Source organism: Cherax quadricarinatus, chromosome 55, assembly GCF_038502225.1.
Source record: "Cherax quadricarinatus isolate ZL_2023a chromosome 55, ASM3850222v1, whole genome shotgun sequence".
Lineage (NCBI taxonomy): Eukaryota > Metazoa > Arthropoda > Malacostraca > Decapoda > Parastacidae > Cherax > Cherax quadricarinatus.
The window spans coordinates 14,464,195-14,487,112 of NC_091346.1; the positions used below are offsets into that span (position 1 = coordinate 14,464,195).

The window sequence follows — 22,918 nt, forward strand, 5'->3', positions numbered from 1 at the left end:
TAATTTTTTATAATTTATTTCTCGTAACAATAAAGGAAAAGCCGGTAATAAGTGTTGTTATGGTTGTTCAGACATGCAGGAACCATTAGCGTGTGACCCTCCGCACTACCATCTAGCGGGCTGAGGCTAAACTCCAGTTTCTGGGGGTCTGATTTGCTTTAATTTCTACTCGTGGTAATGTTAACTTTACCTGGTGTGGGTTGATGTTTGGAGAAACACTTCACATACCACGGGCGGGGTTAGAACTCGCGATCAGAATCATAAAACTTAAGACCAATGCGCTAGCCACTGGGCCAGCTTGCTACAAGATTAATTCTACTAGGTATATGCTGGCGGGAGATTCGTCTGTAAAAAACTTGCATTTGTGGTCACAGTGGTGCCTATGCTAACCTTCCTGTGGTGTATAAAAATATTTAGTTGGACGAATCTTGTTTTAGCCAGCTGGCCCAGTGGCTAGCGCGTCGGTCTGGAGTTTTATGACTCTGATCGCGGGTTCTAACCCCGCCCGTGGTATGGTTTGGTTGCAATCGTGTCATTACGATTTCGTGAGTCACTTCGCCTCCGCTCTTCTCCTGACCAGGTAAGGTGATCTACCAGGAGTATTTCTGTTTATTGTTCCTGATTTTCCTGGTTACCAGTAATGACATTGAAGTTGAACACCTCCCTTTGTCTTTCTTCAATGTTATACTTATCTAACTCTTATGTAACCAGTGTTATTGACATTCGCTGCCTGACCACAGTAGAGTGCGGTTGTGCTCTGCACCCCTCTGCTGTTTTCAGGCGAGCTACCTTGTACCAACATGGCGCTGAGTGTGAGGAGGCACGTAAATACCATTGGTATTGAGCTGCTTCGTGGGGCGATTTCACCCTCTTCAGCGCAGGTATTACTCCCAACAATCATTATGGAGACCTATGGAATCCAGGACGATGAGGTGTATGGTGTAGCCCTGAATGGGGCTTAAAGAATCTTCGTCAAACTGAATTCCACGTCCGTGTACGAGTCTTTGGTGACGAGATTCCAAGACGTGAGTCCTGACGCTACTCCAGCTGTGAAGGTGCGTTTGATCGACGTATCTCGCCACTTTACGTTGGTTAAGATTCGTAATGTCCCATTTGAGGCAGATGAAGCTGACATCAGGAATGTTTTTGAGGCACATGGGACCGTACATCTGGCACAACAAGGCAAGTGGACGGCAGGTGCTTACATGGGCCGTCTGGAGGGAACCTTTTCCCTGAAGATGACTCTGAGACATCCCATACCGTCTTACGTAGTGTTGGAGGACTTCAGGACGCAAGTTATGGTATCGTATGCCGGACAGAGACGTATGTGCAGAATATGTGGGGCGTACGACCATATGGCGGCAGCGTGTGTGAAGCTGAGGAGGGCGCCTCCACAAACTGGTAAAGCACCAGTTACCAGCGTGATAGCTGTTGTTGAGAGCCCCACGCGAAAGCAAGGGCTTGGGCGATTGTGGAGTGAAGAGGTGGAGGATTCCAAAGAGGAGAATGGTGTGTGTGAGGTAAGCTGTGACATAAAAGGATCTGTTACTAAGCAAGGGAAAAGTACAGAAGTGCAAGTGCAGGAGGAGGTGCAGGCTCTAGACTCTAGAGGAAGAGCTTCAGGAAGTGTTAAGGACATTGACGCCGCCTGCAGAGGATGTTGTTCCTGAGCTGGTGAGAGGCACGGCGTTGCCTGTAGAGGAATGTAATGATAAAAACCATAGCAGGGTTGACGGGCCAACTAGTAAGAGTGAGTTGTCGCCGTGTGCTGTGGAATGAGGAGTGGTGGAGGTTGAGGTGCATCGTGAGGGAACCTCATTAGATAACATGGATGTGGAGGGCATCACGAGGAAGAGAGCGGCGGCGTCAGACTCAGATGATGTCCTGACGCCGGCACAGAGGTCTGGGAGGAAGGAAGAGCACTGTCGAGGTAGTCACGATAAGAGGCATCGCAAAAAAGGGGGGGGGTTGATGATGTGAAGCCTTGTGCTGGTTCTGGGGCAGGAGGCCCTGGGATGAATGAAGAGAGGAGGAAGGGTTGGAAACTATAAAGAGGCCTTAGGTGTATGACTGTGAACGTAAATGGACTGAGTAATAGTGTGAAGAGGGAATGGTTTCGAATGTTTCTGTATAAATATAGGGTGGATGTAGTGTTCCTGCAAGAACACAATTTCAAGGAGGGAAGAGTGCTCGAGGTGGAAGGGTTTCGGGTCATGACTCTGCCATCTGTATTTCTGAAAGGTGGTGTGGATATATTGATCAGGGGGGAGGGGGGAGAAGAGTATTGCACATGGATGGGTGGTGGATGGGGCAGAGGGTATCCTTTGTAAGTGTGTATGCACCAGCAGAAAATGATGTGAGGGTAAAAAGGGATTTTGTATGTGAAGAACTAGTTTTCTTCTTACGTGGTTTACCTGCGGTGGCCATCGTTGGTGGGGACTGGAACTGCGTTATTAGGAGGGCTGACGTGGAACCAAAAGGGGCGGGGCACGTGTCGGCGGCCTTGCGAGATCTTTTGAGGGATATTCAGTTGCGGGATGCGGTTGGAGGAGGGGCGTGGGAGGTAGAGCTCACTTTTGTAAGATGGGGTTACACGGCTAGTTTGGATAGGCTGTATATATCTCAAGGGGTTTGGTTGACATTTTTCCGTACAATAGAAGTAGCTTATTCGGATCATCGGGCTGTAGTAGCAGAGGTGGGGGTGGGAGTCACTAGCAGGTATATCTACGGGTTATTGGAAGTTAAATACAAGTGTGTTAGGCGATGAGGAGGGGATAGAGGGATTTGCTATGCTGTGGGAGGAGTTACGTGCAGAGGTAAATGGGGTAGAGGATGTGGTGGGATGGTGTGGCTAAAGAACAGATTAAGCAATATTACATAAAGGAAGGGAAACGTATCAGTTCTTTAAAATATGGGCTTGCCAACTATTTGGAGGATAGGTTACATGGTTGTTATGCGAGGGGGATGGTGGCGGGCACTTATCCAATGGATGATATTTTGGCAATTAAAGGGAGGCTGCGTGAGGTACAGGATGAGAGGTTCCAAGCGGTGTGGGTACAGGCGGGGGTGGAAGAGGTGCTACGGGGCAATAGACCTTCATTGTGGGTATTGCGTAGGCAGAAACAAAGACAGCAGGCAATGACTATACCATGGTTGGAGGTTCATGAGTCGATAGGAGGGAACAGGGAGGGGCAGGTCATACAAGCTATGGAAGGAATGGGGGCGTTTGCTGATAAGTGGTATGAGAAGTACTGGCAACGAGAAGGGGTAGAGGATGGGGTTTTAGAACAGGTGTGTGGGAGTGTGGTATGTCAGTTGCGTAACAGTGATAGGGAAGCACTGGGTGGGGAAATAACTGAGGGGGAAATATGGAGGGCTTTATGTGGAATGCGAAAGGGCAAAGCACCAGGAATTGATGGACTCCCGGCAGAGTTTTATCAGCAGCATTGGGAATTAATGAGGCATTTTTTGGTTAGGTTATTAAATTGCATGAAGGAGAGAGGTGAGCTGGGTGAGAAGCAGGCAACGGCTGTCGTTGTATTGGTACCGAAGGGTAAGGGGCAGCATATGCTTCAGGATTACTGGGCGATCTCGTTGTTATGTGCAGATTACAAATTGTTTGCTAAGATTTTGGGAAATCGGGTCATGGGTGTGGTGGGGAGGGTAGTATCAAAAACTCAGTTTGGTTTGCCAGGGAGGTCTATGGTGGAGAGCATGGGTTACTTAGGGATTTCGTGGAGGCAAAAGGGGGGGGGGAGGGAGGGAGGTTTGGTGGCGCTCGATTGGCAAGGGGCATACGATAGAGTGGATCGGAAAGCATTGAAAGCCATCCTCAGGGGTCAGGGGTTTGGGGACGAAATAGTGGGTTGGGTTGAGGCGTTGTATGGAGGTGCAATGGGGAGGGTACAGATTAATGGTCGGTTGAGTGGGAAGATTGTAATGGGTAGGGGACTTAGGCAGGGGTGTCCTATGTCACAATTATTGTTTGCGTGCGTACAGGACCCCTTTTATAGATTGGTGGAGCAGCGTATGTGTCACGTAGAGGGGCCAGGGTGTGAGGTTGCGAGGGTTTGGCCAGTTTTAATTGGGTATGTGGATGATACAACTGTTCTGATCTGGGAGAGGATGTCAATGGACACATTAGATGGGGTAGTACGAATGTTCGCAGGGTCAACTGGTATGAGGGTAAATTCAGATAAATCCATGGTTATGGGGTTAGGAGCTTGGGCAGGAAGGGTTGATTGGGGTAGTGCAGTTGTGAGGAAGCAGGTGAATTTGTTAAAAATTTGCGGTCTTATTTATGCAGACGATCTAACTGTGGCACGCTTGGAAAACTCGATTAGGATGGTAGAAAGGATTCAGGGACGCTTGGGTGCATTGCGACCTTATCATTTGACCCTTGTGCAGCGTGCCATTGTTATTAATATCTTACTGTATAGCAAAGTATGGCACGTGGCAGCCGTGTTCCCATTAACTTGGCCAGCAATAACCAACATACTTAGGAAGGTGTTTAAATTTTTGTGGGGTTCGAGCTGTGATTGGATTAAAAGGGACGTGGTAATGTTAACTGTAAGTCAGGGGGGGTTGGGATTGCTGGACTTAAAGCGGAGGGTCAAATGTGTCTTCATTAAAAGGGAGGTGATGAGGGAAAGTGTGGGTGGGGGGGTTTGGCTAGGATCCATAACAGATTGCAACGGATGTATACAGGAATTGAGTTGCATGAGTGTGAAACTGTTTTGAGGGCTATGGCGTGGGATCGAGAGCCGGCAAAGGTCAAAACAGGTAGGTTGTGTAGATTGTTAGCCGGGAGGGTTGTAGCGCCTGTAGAGGGAATTTTCCCCATGTATGCATGGGGAAGTATATGTAATAGGTTGAGTAGGATGAGGTTGCAACCTCGTGTTTGGGATGTAATGTATCGTTTTCTGCACGGCATTTTTACCGTTGGGTGTGGTTCTACGGGATAGACGGGTCGTTGACGGGGGGTGGGGTGCGGGATATGTGGTGGGGAGGAGTCGGCTTTTCATGTAGTATATTTTGTGACGGACTGAGGAGTGCCAAGGGGTGGTTGAATAGGGTGATATATAGGATAGGAGGTCAAGGAATTTCTGTATTGAGAGCATTAAGTTTCGACATGGGGGGTTGGGAGGAAAGTGTAATCAGAGCTGTGGGGTACATTATGGCAGATTATATATATATAGTGTGGGGATTGCGGGGGAAACAGGTCAGTGAGGTGAAGAGGAGGGTGTTAGCAGTAACGTTCTATAAAACGGTATGTAGAAATAAAGAAATTTATGGGAGGAGGTGGGTGTGGGATTTTTCAGAGGGATATAGGCAACTTACGTTACAGGTTTTATTAGACTTGTAATATACGAGGGAGGGGGAGGGTACGATTGGAAAGTGTTGCTGGGGCAGGGAAGTCTTGGGTGAAAACAGGGTCGCCTCCCTGGTAATGGATGACAACAAATGTTTGCGTGTGTTGGATGAGTGATGCGTGAGTGAATAATGTATGGACCAAGGGTGCTAGCACCTGTGGAGCTGGCCAGTTTTTTTTGTGTCATGGACTATACACTATTCTATGTACATAGTAGTCTTAAGTCATATTATTATGCTGTTATCTATGTACATAGCAGTCTTAAGTCATATTTTATGTTGTTATCTATGTACATAGCAGTCTTAAGTCATATTATTATGTTGTTATCTATGTACATAGCAGTCTTAAGTCATATTATTATGTTGTTATCTATGTACATAGCAGTCTTAAGTCATATTATTATGTTGTTATCTATGTACATAGCAGTCTTAAGTCATATTATTATGTTGTTATCTATGTACATAGCAGTCTTAAGTCATATTATTATGTTGTTATCTATGTACATAGCAGTCTTAAGTCATATTATTATGTTGTTATCTATGTACATAGCAGTCTTAAGTCATATTATTATGTTGTTATCTATGTACATAGCAGTCTTAAGTCATATGTACATAGTAGTCTTGAGTCATATTATTATGTTGTTAACTATGTACATAGCAGTCTTAAGTCATATTATTATGTTGTTATCTATGTACATAGTAGTCTTAAGTCATATTATTATGTTGTTATCTACGTACACAGCAGTCTTAAGTCATATTATTATGTTGTTATCTATGTACATAGCAGTCTTAAGTCATATTATTATGTTGTTATCTATGTACATAGCAGTCATAAGTCATATTATTATGTTGTTATCTATGTACATAGTAGTCTTAAGTCATATTATTATGTTGTTATCTATGTACATAGCAGTCATAAGTCATATTATTATGTTGTTATCTACGTACATAGCAGTCTTAAGTCATATTATTATGTTGTTATCTACGTACATAGCAGTCTTAAGTCATATTATTATGTTGTTATCTACGTACATAGCAGTCTTAAGTCATATTATTATGTTGTTATCTATGTGCATATCAGTCTTAAGTCAAATGATGTGAGTTGTGTTTAGGTGCAGTTGTCACAAAATTTTGTTATGTTTTATCTGTGTTAGGGAAGTATGTGGAATTTTTGTGTGTAGCCGCTACATGGCTGGGGTTTTATACTTCATACCTTTGTATTCTCTGATGGTTTTCATAATATAAAGTTTTATTTAAATACTATGTGCAATGACTAGGGTTTACATGCTAAGATTGCACATAAGTTGCCTTTGAGAGTTGACATTCATTATTGCAACCTTCTTAGAAAAATAAACTTTTGCGGTTTTTTCTTTCACCAGGTTGAGGTGTCATTGTGTTAAGTAATGACATGTATCCCATTTAATTGTTATTAATATTTTTGTGTCCAAGATGTTACTGCATCACTCATGATAGTGTAATTCCTATGTATCCTTTAATGTTAAGTTAAGATGCAGTCAGGTTGGGGATGGTTATATTTGGCGGGAGGGGGGGGGGGTGAAATTGTGTCAAAAAATTTCAGCCTTCACATGTATATAACTCTGGTATAACTGGGTGTATATGGGTGTCAGAACACCGGTATTCTCCCGGCCCGGGTCTTTTCCAAGTAGTGGTGACCCGGCCTTGGCTCCCTATCTGGGGAGTGTCTCGAGACTTAAGTCTCTCATGGGAGGAGGTACAAGTACCCCCTCATCTTTGGGACCAACTGTCCCCAGGCCTAGCCACATTCCCAGCCCTCACGGGGCTCGTAGGGAGAAGCTAGGCCTCTGGTCTGCCATCTACCCCGCCCCACAAAGGGGCTCGTGGGGATGGCAGATGGTAGCAAGCTCAGGCTTTGTGATTTAACTCATTTTGTGTACCTTTTAATATAATTTCCACCTTGTATTGTAATGTTTTAAATAAAAAAAAAATCATACTGGAAACGCAACGGCTAATTTTTATTTTTATTTAAATTTAATTAAAAGCCTTAGAAAATTATCTTCTTATTCCTCAAGTTATTCATTTGTTTATTTTTCCATTCTTTTTGATCAGGAGGAAGGCGTTCCCTGACTATATATAAACTTCACATTATTGTAGTTTTCTATACAAGAGATAGTTATTATTGATTAAGTTCAAAGTCTTGTAAAATTTTTATGCTTTTTTTTGAGAAAAATTCGAGCACACTTCCTATCGGTATTCGCAAGAAAAATGAAAAGAAAAAGGGGCACTGCAAAAGTAATCTAAGATAATTATTTCAGAAGCTGAAGTAACTGACAGATTTAAAACTCTTATACCCCACGTTGTGCATTCTTCTATACAGACCAATTTAAGCACTGGTATGTTGTAGTATATTGTAAATACCTGTTACCCAAGTCGTCCAAAGATAACAGCAAAGGAATTTAGTGTTCTTGCAATCACTCGTGTCGTCCTATCTCTTAACAAACGTCTATAAACAGTGAGCCTAATTCTCATCTATTACAAGTAGCAGTATTTAAAGTCTTACTTGGATAACAACAGAGGCATTTCGCTCCCCTGCAGCCATCTTTGTCGATATGCCCATGACAAGATGACTTCTTCTCCACACAATAACCTCCGTAAGCATTACACTCTTGTGTGGGCTTGCAAGCCTTGGCACAACAAATGCATTTCTTCCCCATGCAACCCTTAGAGATCTGTCGCTCCTTCACGTCGCACCTCGTCTTACACACACCCTTATGTTTATCGCATTTCTTTTTTGGTTTAAATGCGCAAGCTGTTGACAAAAGGAATAATTATAAACCATTAACATAAATTAACATGTATGCAAGAGTTCACTTTGTATATTGACCTCTATATGTGGCCTCTTTCGGAATTTCCCATAGCGTACTCTAAGCCATAATTTTTCATGCCTATACAAATTTAACCCCTCAAGGAAGGTTCCTTGATGTTGGTGAGGGGCTCTTGATTTAGGGAATTGGATCTGTGCTCCAGTTCCCCGAATTAAGCCTGAATGCCTTCCACATCCCCCCCCCCCAGGCGCTGTATAATCCTCCGGGTTTAGCGCTTCCCCCTTGATTATAATAATAATAATAATATACAAATTTAAAGTTAGATTTGCCTTTAAATTAATCCTTGACATTAAAGACCATGGCTGCAAGTTTAATTAAAGAGTATTTGAAAAAATTAAAGAATTTAGGGACAAATATACACAATATGGAAAAAACTTCCGAAAGAGTTAATTAAGGTTGAACCACAACTGTTAAATAAATATTGGAATCAGAAAAAGATATTCAAGAAAAATCAGGGTAATGGATTGGGTTTCCCCAATTTAAATAAATGAAAATTATTTACATTTAGAGACAGAGTTCACCTAGACACTTATATGAGAGAAAATTCAGAGGCACTTATACAAAAGATAACATAGACACTTACCTGAGAGGCAGCACTCGCAAGACCTTCCCTTGCACTTGCTCGCGACAACTTTGGTCTTGCACTTGCCTTTCGACTGGCACTTTCCACCGATTTTAGTGCACTTTTTCGTAGTTTTACACTTTTTCTTGTGGCCGTAATCATCGTCACCACCATAGCTACCGCCGCCGCCTGGGTGGTGTCCTCCATGTTCTCCACTTTCCATCGCTTTCTCTTTTGCCACTTTCTTTACTGCTCCTTTAGATCCTTTCTGATCCATTTTTGCTTTATTTCGTTTTTCGTTTTTATTTTGTCTTTTCTTGCTGCCTTTGACATCGTTTTGACTTATAATGGAGCTGTTGTTCTTTTTTAGCTTCTTTCGTTGCTTTTCTTTCTTTGTACTGTCTTTGCCTCTGAGTTTTCTGTTTGTTTTGTTATTCTTAAGTTTCTTGGCATATTTTATCAGCCTATTTTGTTTTATTTTACCCTTCCTTTGGTTATCTTTGTTTTCGTTTTTCCTTTTCTTTTGGATATTCTTGCCTTCTCTCGCTGTTGATTTCCTTTGATATTTCTTTGATTTTGATTTCTTTGATTTATCGTCTAAAGCTTGTTTATGGCTACCTTTCCTCTGTTTATTGTTCTTCAATTGTTTTAATTTACTTTGCGATTCTTTATCTTGTTTTTTCCCAGCGTCCTTCTTGGAGGTTCTGTGTATTCCCACTTTCTTGGTGCGACGATCCTTCTTCCCATGACGTTCGCCGTCTTGGAGTTTACTTTTCTTCTTGTTGCTTCTATGTCTTACCTTACTCTTGATGGCGCGATGTTTCTCACTCTTTTCACTGTGATGTTTATCTCCTTTCCTGCGGAGATGGTGTTTTTTCCCGTTCTTGAAGCGACCATTTTCTTTTAACGTAAAGATGTCTTTTCTTCTTCTTGGTTGCTGTTTTCTTTTGTTCTTAGTTCTGGAATAATTTTTGTGTTTCGTACTGCGATGTTTTTTCTTGTTTAGATCACGGTGCTTGCTCCTGTTTTCCGGAACACGACTCTTTCCCGCAGCCTTGACGCGACCAGCTTTCTGCTTGGTCTTATTGCGACGACGCTTTTCAAAATTCTTGCCCTGGTGTCTTATTCCTCCTCCTGCTTCCACATCTCTGTCGTCACCAGCATTAACATCACTGATACTGTAGTGGCGTCTTCCAACACCTTTTATCCTATTGTTCCTGTCAACTTTTCCTTCATTGTTGTCAGGGTCAGCGCCTCTGTTCCTCTTGCGCAGATCTGCAACTGTTCTCTCTTGCACATTTAATACATTTTTCTCCCCATAGACATTTTCCTGCAAAAGAGAATGCTTTAGAAGTTGAAGAATGGTTGCTGAGATAGATTAATTGGGTAGAAACAATTGCATCTAGTTACAATATTCGAGCATATTTGATCAGAATTTATCGTGATAAGGGGACCATGAAACTACACACACTGCTGGAGTGTGATTATGGTATTATCTATGACTGGATATAAGGAAACAGATTAGCTAGGCTTTGGTTTGGTAGTAGTGTTCAAGGACATAGGCATAGTGTCTAAGCCATAGGCTTTTTCCGTTCAATACGGAAAAATGAACTACATGGAGTACAGATAGAAGGAGCAAGGTTAGATATTGCATACTGGGATGGGGGGCTACTGGACAAAGTAAGTAGCCCCCGCAAGTAGCCCCCGCTAACACAGTATATGCTACTACTCCATTCCTTCTAATGATCTGTAAAAGCCTATAATTTTAAGAGGAGTTTGGTAAGCAGTTTACTTTTCTTCATAGGTGAAGTGAGGGATGTTGGAAAACTGTAGTTCTGTGTCTGGTCTTCATATCTTTACGATTCTTGAAACGGAAGATAGAGTGAGTGACGATGAATGTTTTCTTCTTTGGGTCACCGTCAATGTGGGGGAAATACCTAATAAAATCAGGAAACAAGTTATATGGAAATGAGTAATTAACGAAGAATTCCTTGACTTCATCTGAAACATCATCCTTACCTGCACCAGAAGAAAGACACAAAAGACGAAAGCAGCTAAAACTAAACACTTCATGCTGGCAGTAGCTCCCGTGTGTGTGTCCGTCGGCGTCTCCCGCAGAGGACTATACCGAGGAGGAGGAGCAGCAGAGACACTCAGAGCTGTGTCCCACAACTTCCACTTCTAGTCCACAACGAAGCTAATCTGACTCTCAGCGAGGGAACTGTCTTTATACCAGAGCCGCAGATTAAACTCTGAACCCACCTGTTGTGTTGATTAACATCTGCTATGTTCACCGAACTCGGGAAGGACAAATGATTTCATGGCATGTCTCTTGTCTTGATTGGTGTTTTCTTATATGCATTTTTTATACATAATGATTTTTTTATTTAGATTTTACCGCCGAAGCGGCTACTTCAAAGTACTGTGAACCTGGTAACCATCCTGTTGGAAGGCAGCCCAAGATTAAATGGATTCATAAAAGGCCTAGGAATTAGTCCCCAATAAGGATAACAAGAGTATATCTGGATTTATATGTACAATTGTCTTATCTGTTACAAGTAAACTTAGGCTAATTGCTTAATGCTGTATGTATGGTATATAAGTTTTTCAATTTCGATGATGTACAACAATAAACAGACTGGAAAATAAAATAAAAATATTTTTTTGTATGGAAAATATATTAATAGCAGCAATATATATATATATATATATATATATATATATATATATATATATATATATATATATATATTTATATATCAATAACAACACTGCACTTGCCAAGGAATCGAACCCATGTTGTACTGGCCCGCCTCATGGAGAGCTAGATGCACATGACGCCTTAACCCAGAGAACTACCTAATCCTACAGAGATGGCGCAGCCATCAGAGCTAGCTGTTTTACCGCCATCAAAGGACCTTCGGTGTCGTGGGAGCTTCTAGGCCAATTTTCATTCTCATCCCTGTTTGGTATACTAGTCACGAACAGCATGTATGTATTATTGTACCCACGAACGAGTGGTATTGATCAGTAACAATACTGCACTAGTTCTAGCTTTCCATGAGATGGGCCAGTACAACACGGGTTCGAGTCCTTGGCATGGTGCAGTGTTGTTACTGATCAATACCACTCGTTCGTGGGCACAATAATATATATACAGCATATTAGTATTGTAGCAAATTATTTGAAGATAACTCATTAACAAATTATTTAAGACTAACTCATGAACACAAATTAGAGACAAATTTAATAAAATGTTTATATCTGAGCATTTATTTCACGGAATTTTTGCCTTTAATCGTCTTATAATGAAATTTTCTGGGTTGTTACGTTGTTGTTGTGCTCTTCGTCTCCTTCTTATACTTTATTATATTCGTCCTTCTATTGTTGTGATTATTGTAGTGTTGTTGTTGTGGCTGTTGTAGTGTTGTTGTGGTGTTGTTGTGGTTGTTGTAGTGTTGTTGTTGTGGTTGTTGTAGTGTTGTGGTTGTTGTAGTGTTGTTGTGACTGTTGTAGTGTTGCTGTTGTGGTTGTTGTAGTGTTGTTGTTGTGGCTGTTGTAGTATTGTTGTTGTGGTTGTTGTAGTGTTGTTGTGGTTGTTGTGGTTGTTGTAGTGTTGTTGTTGTGGTTGTTGTAGTGTTGTGGTTGTTGTAGTGTTGATGTTGTGACTGTTGTAGTGTTGCTGTTGTGGTTGTTGTAGTGTTGTTGTTGTGGCTGTTGTAGTGTTGTTATGATTGTTGTAGTGTTGTTATTGTTGTTGTAGTGTTGTTGTGGTTGTAGTGTTGTGGTTGTTGTAGTGTTGTTGTTGTGGTTGTTGTAGTGTTGTTGTTGTGGTTGTTGTAGTGTTGTGGTTGTTGTAGTGTTGTTGTTGTGACTGTTGTAGTGTTGCTGTTATGGTTGTTGTAGTGTTGTTGTTGTGGTTGTTGTATTGTTGCTGTTGTGGTTCTTGTAGTGTTGTTGTTGTGGTTGTTGTAGTGTTGTGGTTGGTGAAGTGTTGTTGTTGTGGCTGTTGTTTTGTTGATGTTGTGGTTGTTGTAGTGTTGTTGTTGTGGTTGTTGTAGTGGTGTTGTGGCTGATGTAGTGTTGTTGTGGTTGTTGTAGTGTTGTTGTGGCTGTTGTAGGGTTGTTGTTGTGGTTGTTGTAGTGTTGTTGTTGTGGTTGTTGTAGTGTTGTGGTTGGTGAAGTGTTGTTGTTGTGGCTGTTGTATTGTTGCTGTTGTGGTTGTTGTAGTGTTGTTGTGACTGTTGTAGTGTTGCTGTTGTGGTTGTTGTAGTGTTGTTGTGGTTGTTGTAGTGTTGTTGTTGTGGTTGTTGTAGTGTTGTGGTTGTGGTTGTTGTAGTGTTGTTGTGGTTGTTGTAGTGTTGTTGTGGTTGTTGTAGTGTTGTTGTTGTTGCGGTTGTTGTAGTGTTGCTGTTGTGGCTGTTGTAGTGTTGTTGTGGCTGTTGTAGTGTTGTTGTGTTTGCTGTAGTTTTGTTGTTGTGGCTGTTGTAGTGTTGTTGTTGTGGTTGTTGTAGTGTTGTTGTGGCTGTTGTAGTGTTGTTGTGTTTGCTGTAGTTTTGTTGTTGTGGCTGTTGTAGTGTTGTTGTTGTGGTTGTTGTAGTGTTGATGTGGCTGTTGCAGTGTTGTTGTGTTTGCTGTAGTTTTGTTGTTGTGGCTGTTGTAGTGTTGTTGTTGTGGTTGTTGTAGTGTTGTTGTGGCTGTTGTAGTGTTGTTGTTGTGGTTGTTGCAGTGTTGTGGTTGTTGTAGTGTTTTGTTGTGACTGTTGTAGTGTTGCTGTTGTTGTTGTAGTAGTGTTGTTGTGGTTGTTGTAGTGTTGTTGTTCTTGTGGTTGTTGTAGTGTTGCTGTTGTGGTTGTTGTAGTGTTGTTGTTGTGACTGTTGTAGTGTTGCTGTTGTGATTGTTGTAGTGTTTTTGTTGTTCTTGTAGTGTTGTTGTGGTTGTTGCAGTGTTGTTGTTGTGGTTGTTGTAGTGTTGTTGTTGTGGCTGTTGTAGTGTTGTTGTTGTGGTTGTTGTAGTGTTGCTGTTGTGGCTGTTGTAGTGTTGCTGTTGTGGTTGTTGTAGTGTTGTTGTTGTGGTTATTGTAGTGGTGTTGTGGCTGATGTAGTGTTGTTGTGGTTGTTGTAGTGTTGTTGTTGTGGCTGTTGTAGGGTTGTTGTTGTGGTAGTGTTGTTGTTGTAACTGTTGTAGTGTTGTTGTTGTGGTTGTTGTAGTGTTGTTGTTGCGGCTGTTGTAGTGTTGTTGTGGCTGTTGTAGTGTTGCTGTTGTAGCTGTTGTAGTGTTGTTGTGGTTGTTGTAGTGTTGTTATTGTGGTTGTTTTAGTGTTGTTGTTGTGGCTGTTGTAGTGTTGTTGTTGTGGTTGTTGGAGTGTTGTTGTTGTGGTTGTTGTAGTGTTGTTGTGGTTGTTGTAGTGCTGTTGTTGTGGTTGTTGTAGTGTTGTTGTTGTGGTTGTTGTAGTGTTGTTGTGGTTGTTGTAGTGTTGTTGTGGCCGTTGTAGTGTTGCTGTTGTGGCTGTTGTAGTGTTGTTGTGGTTGTTGTAGTGTTGTTGTTGTGGTTGTTGTAGTGTTGTTGTTGTGGTTGTTGTAGTGTTGATGTTGTGGTTGTTGTAGTGTTGTTGTTGTGGTTGTTGTAGTCGTGTTGTGGCTGATGTAGTTTTGTTGTGGTTGTTGTAGTGTTGTTGTTGTGGCTGTTGTAGGGTTGTTGTTGTGGTTGTTGTAGTGTTGTTGTGACTGTTGTAGTGTTGTTGTTCTAGTGTTCCAGTGTTGCTGTTGTAGTGTTGTTGTAGTGCTGTTGTAGTGTTGTTGTAGTGTTGTTGTAGTGTTGTTGTTGTGGTTGTAGTGCTGCTGTTGTGGCTGTTGTAGTGTTGTTGTTGTGGCTGTTGTAGTGTTGTTGTGGTTGTTGTAGTGTTGTTGTGGTTGTTGTAGTGTTGTTGTGATTGTTGTAGTATTGTTGCTGTGACTGTTGTAGTATTGTTGCTGTGACTGTTGTATTACTGCTGTTGTGATTGTTGCAGTATTGTTGCTGTGACTGTTGTATTACTGCTGTTGTGACTGTTGTAGTATTGTTGCTGTGACTGTTGTATTACTGCTGTTGTGACTGTTGTAGTATTGTTGTGGTTGTTGTAGTGTTGTTGTTGTGGTTGTTGCAGTGTTGTTGTTGTGGTTGTTGTAGTGTTTTTGTGGCTGTTGTAGTGTTGCTGTTGTGGCTGTTGTAGTGTTGTTGTTGTGGTTGTTGTAGTGTTGTTGTTGTGGTTGTTGTAGTGTTGTTGTTGTGGCTGTTGTAGTGTTCTTGTTGTGGTTGTTGTAGTGTTGTTGTTGTTGTTGTGGTTGTTGTAGTGTTGTTGTGGTTGTTGTAGTGTTGTTGTTGTGGCTGTTGTAGTGTTGTTGTTGTGGTTGTTGTAGTGTTACTGTTGTGGCTGTTGTAGTGTTGTTGTTGTGGTTGTTGTAGGGTTGTTGTGGTTGTTGTAGTGTTGTTGTGGTTGTTGTAGTGTTATTGTTGTGGCTGTTGTAGTGTTGTTGTTGTTGTTGTGGTTGTTGTAGTGTTGTTGTGGTTGTTGTAGTGTTGTTGTTGTGGTTGTTGTAGTGTTACTGTTGTGGCTGTTGTAGTGTTGTTGTTGTGGTTGTAGGGTTGTTGTTGTGGTTGTTGTAGTGGTTGTTGTAGTGTTATTGTTGTGGCTGTTGTAGTGTTGTTGTTGTGGTTGTTGTAGTGTTGTTGTGGTTGTTGTAGTGTTGTTGTGGTTGTTGTAGTGTTGTTGTGGTTGTTGTAGTGTTGTTCTGGTTGTTGGTGTGATTTTCTCTTGTTTCTTGTGCTGAAACGTCGTCTGGTGGAGACCTGGTCTTGCTTTTCTTGGGAAATTCTGCCTTCATCAAGTCGTCCTTCAGCGAGCTATCTTTTTCCCAGGCAGTCATTGGGGGACGTTTGGGGAAGTATTCTGCCCAAGAAGCTTGTTCGAATTCTTCTCCAATCCATGTCCAAAGTTGGTTCAGTTTGTCCCTCAGTTCTTGAGCCCAGGATTCATCAAATAGTGCTGTCAGGATTGTACTGTCGTTCTCAGTCCTCTGTTGTGGTTCCTACAGCTCCTTCCTATCATTGAGCCTCAGTTTCTCCTCTGCTTTATGGGCTGGTTCAGGGTATCCCCTGAGCCTGAAGAATTCCCACATCTTTTGAATTGACGTCTGGAATTCTTCCTCCTCACTGCAGATTCTTTTGACTCTCAAGGCTAGGGAGTAAGGCAGGGACTGCTTCAGGCTCCTTGGGTGTGATAACGTCCAATGGAGATACTGATGGGCATTCCCTGGCTTATAATATGTCTTGCTGTGGATGAAACGTTCTTTATTCAGGTAGACCATTGTATCAAGAAAGGGAAGATTAGTATAGTGAAATTCATGTGTAAAGCGGAGTGAAGGGTGTGCCTTATTTGCCCAGTCCACTAAACTTTGAATAGTATCTTCCCCACCTTCTATTAAGCAAAAAATGTCATCTATGTAACGTTTATACAAAACCAGAGCTGGTGCTTTCTCTAGTCTGCCCAATTCTAGTTTACAGTGGACGAAGATTTCAGCAACTGCTACACTTACTGAAGCCCCAATTGCCGTCCATGTCCTCTGTCTATATGCTACATTATCAAATTTTAAAATGGTATCTCTCATAATGTGAACCAGTGAATCTTTAACTATGGTTTTAGAAGGTGGCGTCCTGATCCCTAATTGGGCCAGGTCCTCTCTGATGTTTTTCAAGCTCTCTTCGTAGAATTCTGCTACTGTTTCTGCTGCTTCCTGTTGGGGGATAGAAGGGTATAAGGATTCAATATCCAGGGACACTAGCCACAGGTTATCTGCTGCCTGTCCCACCTTCTTCCTCACTTCCTTGAGGATCTGCAAAAAGTGTGTAGTATCCTTTAGCCTGTCTGGTAATAGTTTAAGTAAAGGCATAAGGACTGCAGTCATCATCTTATCAACCGGTCTTGTTGAGGCTGCACACCCTGACAATGCTGGTCTTGTCTTAAATGTTCCCAGTTCTTCATCCAAGCTCTTGTGTGTCTTGGGATGAAAATACATACTGGGGATCTTAGACTGAAAAGAAAGAAGAGAATCTCTTAGTGGCACATTCATAAATCCCTTTTGACCTTCGTTGTTGTATAACCTAAGGATGAGTTCTCTACCTGTATCCTTTAATCTCAGAAAATACCTGCTCTGGTTTATTCAGTTTCTGGTATGTTTCTGTGTTAGTTACATGCTTGAGACCTGCTTTTCTGTAATTTTCCGCCTTAAACACTACTATCTCAGAGCCTTTATCTGCATCTGTGATTACCAGATCACTTCTCTGTTTAAGATTTCACAGGCTCCCCCTCTCCTTTTTCTTGAGGTTTGGGCGGTAGTGTCTAGGTTTGGTGTTCAGCAGGTTTTCCTTTATCTTGGTTATCTTATTTTTCAGCTCTGGAAGTTTCCTAGCTGGCTCACTGGTCGATCTCGGCGCTTTCATGTATTTTTGCGTCGTCGAGGCTCGTTGTCGTGTGGAGCTCCTGCTAGGTCTTCCTTCCATATCTTGCTGAAATGCCTGTTCAAATTTTTCATTCATTAGTTTCTCTAGTTGGTCACAGGCTTTTTTTGTGTGTTTCCCTGGTCTGTTTGTTTGGTGGTCCTGGTACGAAGGAAAGTCCTTTACTCAGGACTCTCTCTTCTTCTTCAGTCAGTTCCACCTCTGAAATTACCAGGCGTTTGGGTTTGGGTATGGGTTTGGGTAGGGGGGTACCTCCAGTTTTGGTTCATGTCGTACCTGTACCTGGGTGGACCCTCCCAGTACCCGTTGCAGTTCCCATGAAAATTTCCCCTGTAGTTATTTCTAATTCTGTTCTTATAGTAGGGTTTCTTATATGGTTTCTGGGGACCCTTATTTTTTTGGTTATTATCTGACTTTACATTATTATTGGTCTTATTCACAGTGTTCTCGTTGTTGGTTATATGTGCCTCTACCTGATTATTCTTTACTTCTCTCTGTTCTTTATTTACCTCTGTCTGATTATCACAAGTTTTATTTACCTGTTTCTTCTTTCTGTTTCTCTTCTTTTTCTTACCTCCAGTGTTGGTCGGTTTTACCTGGTTGCCTGTCTCCAGTTTGGACACTATCTGCTAGTATCCTCAGGGACTCGGCTATGGAGGCAAGGTTGTTGGGTTCAGACTGGTCTCTCACAGGCACTGGGTCAGGTACTAGTTCCTGGGTTGGTTGTGTCTTGTCAGGGACTAGCTGCTTCTTTCTGTTCTCTGTGGTACCTTGGTCTTGTCCCTCTGTAGGCTGCTGTTCCCCCTCATCCATGTCCAGCACCTGCTGCCAGAGTTTCATAAGAGAGTCCATGGTGTCCTCTCCAGCTATCTTATCTTTCCTGCTATTAGAAAACTCAAGTAAAGGTGGGTTAGGGGAGGGTCTCTTTCTTGTTTTTCTGTTAAAGTCAAGAGCTAGGGTACAGATATCTTTTGCTATTTCTTCCCCAAACTCCCTGACTTTAAAGTTTTTCATAACTTTGATTTTTTCTGCCGTATGTTCTATTGTAATTGACAGTCCCAGGGATTGGATAGCTGAGTGTGCTCTATAGAGGTTTCTAGTCTCCCTCTCTAGGGTCTCAATCATCCAGTCTGGGTAGTTACTACTTTCTGGTAGTGACCATATCTGCAGGCCCTGCCTTATGGCAGTCCTGCAGATATCTTAATCTGGCCCTGTGTTGGTCGTATTCCCTGTATAACTGTCTCAAAAGAGCTGCAGCTTTATTTTCTTTCTTATTTAGTATACGAGAGGGGCGGTGGAAAGCATCCAAATTGGGCAAAGGATCATTTACCTTTTCAAGTACTGTAGCGTTTTCTGCCACGCACCTGAAGGGGAGGTCCTGTAAGACTCCATCATTGTAGTGTTGCTGTTGTGGCTGTTGTAGTGTTGTTGAGGTTGTAGTGTTGTTGTTGTGGTTGTTGTAGTGTTGTTGTTGTGGCTGTTGTAGTGTTGTTGCTTTGGCTGTTGTTGTGTTGTTGTTGTGGTTGTTGTAATGTTGTGGTTGTTGTAGTGTTGTCGTTGTGACTGTTGTAGTGTTGCTGTTTTGGTTGTTGTAGCGTTGTTGCTGTGGTTGTTGTAGTGTTGTTGTCGTGGTTGTTGTAGTGTTGCTGTTGTGGTTGTTGTAGTGTTGTTGTGACTGTTGTAGTGTTGCTGTTGTGATTGTTGTAGTGTTGTTGTTGTGGTTCTTGTAGTGTTGTTGTGGTTGTTGTAGTGGCGTTGTTGTGGTTGTTGTAGTGTTGTTGTTGTGGTTGTTGTAGTGTTGCTGTTGTGGCTGTTGTAGTGTTGTTGTTGTGGTTGTTGTAGTGTTGTTGTTGTGGTTGTTGTAGTGGTGTTGTGGCTGATGTAGTGTTGTTATTGTTGTGGTTGTTGTAATGTTGTAGTTGTTGTTGTGTTTTTGTGGTTGTTGTAGTGTTGTTGTTGTGGGTGTTGTTGTTGTGGTTATTGTAGTGTTGTTGTTGTAGTGTTGTTGTTGTAGTGTTGTTGTTGTGGTTGTTGTAGCGTTGTTGTTGTGGTTGTTGTAGTGTTGCTGTTGTGGTTGTTGTAGTGTTGTTGTGACTGTTGTAGTGTTGCTGTTGTGATTGTTGTAGTGTTGTTGTTGTGGTTCTTGTAGTGTTGTTGTGGTTGTTGTAGTGTTGTTGTTGTGGTTGTTGTAGTGGCGTTGTTGTGATTGTTGTAGTGTTGTTGTTGTGGTTGTTGTAGTGTTGCTGTTGTGGCTGTTGTAGTGTTGTTGTTGTGGTTGTTGTAGTGTTGTTGTTGTGGTTGTTGTAGTGGTGTTGTGGCTGATGTAGTGTTGTTATTGTTGTGGTTGTTGTAATGTTGTAGTTGTTGTTGTGTTTTTGTGGTTGTTGTAGCGTTGTTGTGGTTGTTGTAGTGTTGTTGTTGTTGTGTTGTTGTGGTTGTTGTAGTGTTGTTGTTGTGAGTGTTGCAGTATTGTTGTTGTGGCTGTAGTGTCGTTGTGGTTGTTGTAGTGTTGTTGTTGTAATGTTGTTGTTGTGGTTGTTGTAATGTTGTTGTTGTAGTTGTTGTAATGTTGTGGTTGTTGTAATGTTGTTGTTGTGGTTGTTGTAGTGTTGTTGTTGTGTTTGTATTGTTGTTATTGTGATTGTTGTAATGTGGTTGTTGTAGTGTTGTGGTTGTTGTAGTGTTGTTGTGTTTGCATTGTTGTAATGTGGTTGTTGAAGTGTCTCTATACTACCTAGATAGTGGATACATCAGACAAATATGCGACAGTTAGTTGTCTTTATTCCGAGACGTTTCTCCTACTCAACAGACTTCTTCAGTCGAATGCAGAGGCAGCAGCAAAAGCAGTAGAGATGTAAAGACGGTGTAATCAGTCCATCACTCTCTAAAACGTAGTTTTGAGTTGGTCATTCGCTCATCCTGGAGAAGAGTTCTGCTCCATAGTCTGGAATAATGTGAATATCAGGCAACTGGAGGGGGACTTACATAATCTCAAGGTACGGCGGAGAAATTTTTTACGTCTGTAGTCCTCTTGCTGCCTCTGTATTCGAATGAATAATCGACACCATGCCTAACCCTTCTAGGGTAGGGTAGGTGCCTGAGCCCGAGCTTTTAGCTCATAAGACTGTCATTCCCATTTTCCCCCTTGGGGCGGGGATGGCAGACCAGAGAGGCCTAGCTTGTGGCTAGGCCTGGGGACAGTTGGTCCCAAAGATGAGGAGGTACTTGTGCCTCCTCCCATGGGAGACTTAGGTCTCAGACACTCCCTAAAGAGGGAGCCAAGGCCGGGCCACCACTTGGAAAAGGCCCGGGCCGGGAGAATACCGGCGAATATTTAATAATAATAATAATAATAATAATTCGAATGAATAAGCCTGCTGTGCAGGCGGAACGTTTCTGAATGAGGATACCTGTTTGATGTGTGTCTTATCAGTTTGACGGTATTGTATACCATTATAATTCACACTATAAGACACTGCAACACTAAAGTGTTGCAGAGTAATTACTAGTGAGAGTAGTTACAAGTGAGAGTAGTTAATAGTGAGAGTAGTTAATAGTGAGAAAGGTTAGATTTGAGAGGGACCTATGTAGCAGGTTTGCTACACTGCCTCTCAGTGATTACATTCTTACTGTAACTAGTGGGTCCAACCTCTTCTGTCGTCAAGATTTTCTCCGCCTCATTTTGACAATATTTATATCTCCATACTGTTACTTTAGCTTCCCGTTGTTTCAGACTATGGAGCAGAACTCTTCTCCAGGCTGAGCGACTGACCAACTCAAAACTACGTCTTAGAGAGTGATGGACTAATTACATTGTCTTTACATCTCTACTGTTTTTGCTGCTGCCTCTGTATTTGACTGAAGAAGTCTGTTGTGTAGGAGCTCATATGTTTTACTTATCAACTTGACTGTATTGAATTTCATTATCATTTTCACCTAGAAAGTAATTTATGTTTTGTACTTAAATCTCTCGTTTAAGGAAAAAAAAAGTGTCCGTGTCTTTAAAAAAGTTTGAAAACCCTCGGTATAGAAAAATAAATAATCAAAGACCAAGAGGCTGGGCCCAGGAGCTGGTGGGCGATTCTCAAAAACACAATCTCTCTACTTGGCCTTCTGTCACCTGGAACGCAATTCATCTCTTCATCTCTGGTTATTGTAATAAAGTTGGTAGAATTACCGACAATATGTAAAGTAAAAGGACACAAGTGCAACTAATGTGACATTTATTGTGGCAACGTTTCGCTCTCCAGGAGCTTTATCAAGCCATTACTTGATAAAGCTCCTGGAGAGCGAAACGTTGCCACAATAAATGTCACATTAGTTGCACTTGTGTCCTTTTACTTTACATCTCTGGTTATTATTATTATATTTATGGGGAAGCGCTAAACCCGTAGGATTATACAGCATATGTGGAGGGGGAGGGGAATGGAAGGTATTCAGGCTCAGATAATGAACTTGAGCACACATCTAATTCCCCAGATCAAGAGCCTCTCACCAGCGTCAAGGAACCTCCCTAGAGGCGTCTTCATCTCTGAACTCAGCAGGAGAATCTAACATCCCAGACTCAACGTGGCGTCAATAAAGTTATCTAATACTGAATATACATTTTACTTATCAGTAAATTAGGTGAGTTCACACACAGGGGATAAATAACATTACCCATGTGCTGTATAACTTTATTAAGAACAGGGATACACAAATAACCCGCACATAAAAGAGAGAACCTTACGACGACGTTTCTTTCCGACTTGGACCATTTACAAAGTCATTTACAAAGTTAGTGTGACTTTGTAAATGGTCCAAGTCGGACCGAAACGTCGCCATAAGCTTCTCTCTTTTATGTGCGGGTTATTTGTGTATCGTTCCAGTCACGGTATTGTGCCTTTTTTTTTTTTTGTTATTTAAGAACAGAGTTTATGTTCATGCTGAGTGTGTCACTCCAGCGTCCAACACAGGACTATGTTAATAATAATAATAATAATAATAATAATAATAATAATAATAATAATAATAATAATAATAGTAATAATAATAATAATAATCTTTATTTCTACAAGTACATGATACAATTGTGTATAAGTCACATACACAGGAAAAAGTATACATACGAACATACGTAGTATACAGATATGCTGATATTCATTAATAACTATCATTAAAAGGAAATAAAAGACGAATATTTAAAAAAATAATTATTAGAGTTAAAATTTCAATAAAGAAGCCATTATTAACCTATTAATAAAATCTCATTATAGAAGGTTATATATTTTTTTCTTAAGCTTACGTTATTAGCTTTTATTAATGAGAAAATACAGATCTTTTATTGAAACACTATAAACATTTCGTGCTGATCGCAGTGTTTATAAATATTAATAATGTTTAGGAGTAGTAAAATAGATTCTGTGCTGGTAAGATTTTTTTTTTATCTTATTTCGGCAATTTTATTGCATCCGAGCCTGAGCTGTTGTTGTTTTTCTTGTTTTGTTTGTTTGTTGCTGTTTGCTTCAGATGCTGTTGATTGTCTCCTACGATACTGCTTTGCTGCTACGAGTTGTTGTAGTTGTAGCTGTAGTTTTATTACCGTCCTCCTGCTATTGTTGATGTACTTGTGGTAATTTCAGTTGAC

General features: G+C 41.5%; 1 protein-coding gene across 2 annotated transcripts in view; it reads right to left on the bottom strand.

Annotated features, from left to right (window-relative positions):
- LOC128698879 (uncharacterized) overlaps positions 1 to 22,918 on the bottom strand; it is a 30,663-nt gene that overhangs the window by 1,928 nt on the left and 5,817 nt on the right. The window contains exons 1-3 of one of the 2 annotated variants that reach the window (XM_070096871.1): positions 10,816 to 11,007; positions 8,818 to 10,126; positions 7,910 to 8,158 (exon numbers count right to left, since the gene is read on the bottom strand). The exons of the other annotated variant lie outside the window; for it this stretch is intronic. Coding sequence (XP_069952972.1) covers positions 7,910 to 8,158; positions 8,818 to 10,126; positions 10,816 to 10,869 — 1,612 coding nt within the window. The 5' untranslated portion in view covers positions 10,870 to 11,007. Of the gene's footprint in view, positions 1 to 7,909; positions 8,159 to 8,817; positions 10,127 to 10,815; positions 11,008 to 22,918 lie in introns of those variants that run through there. 2 annotated transcript variants of the gene reach the window in all.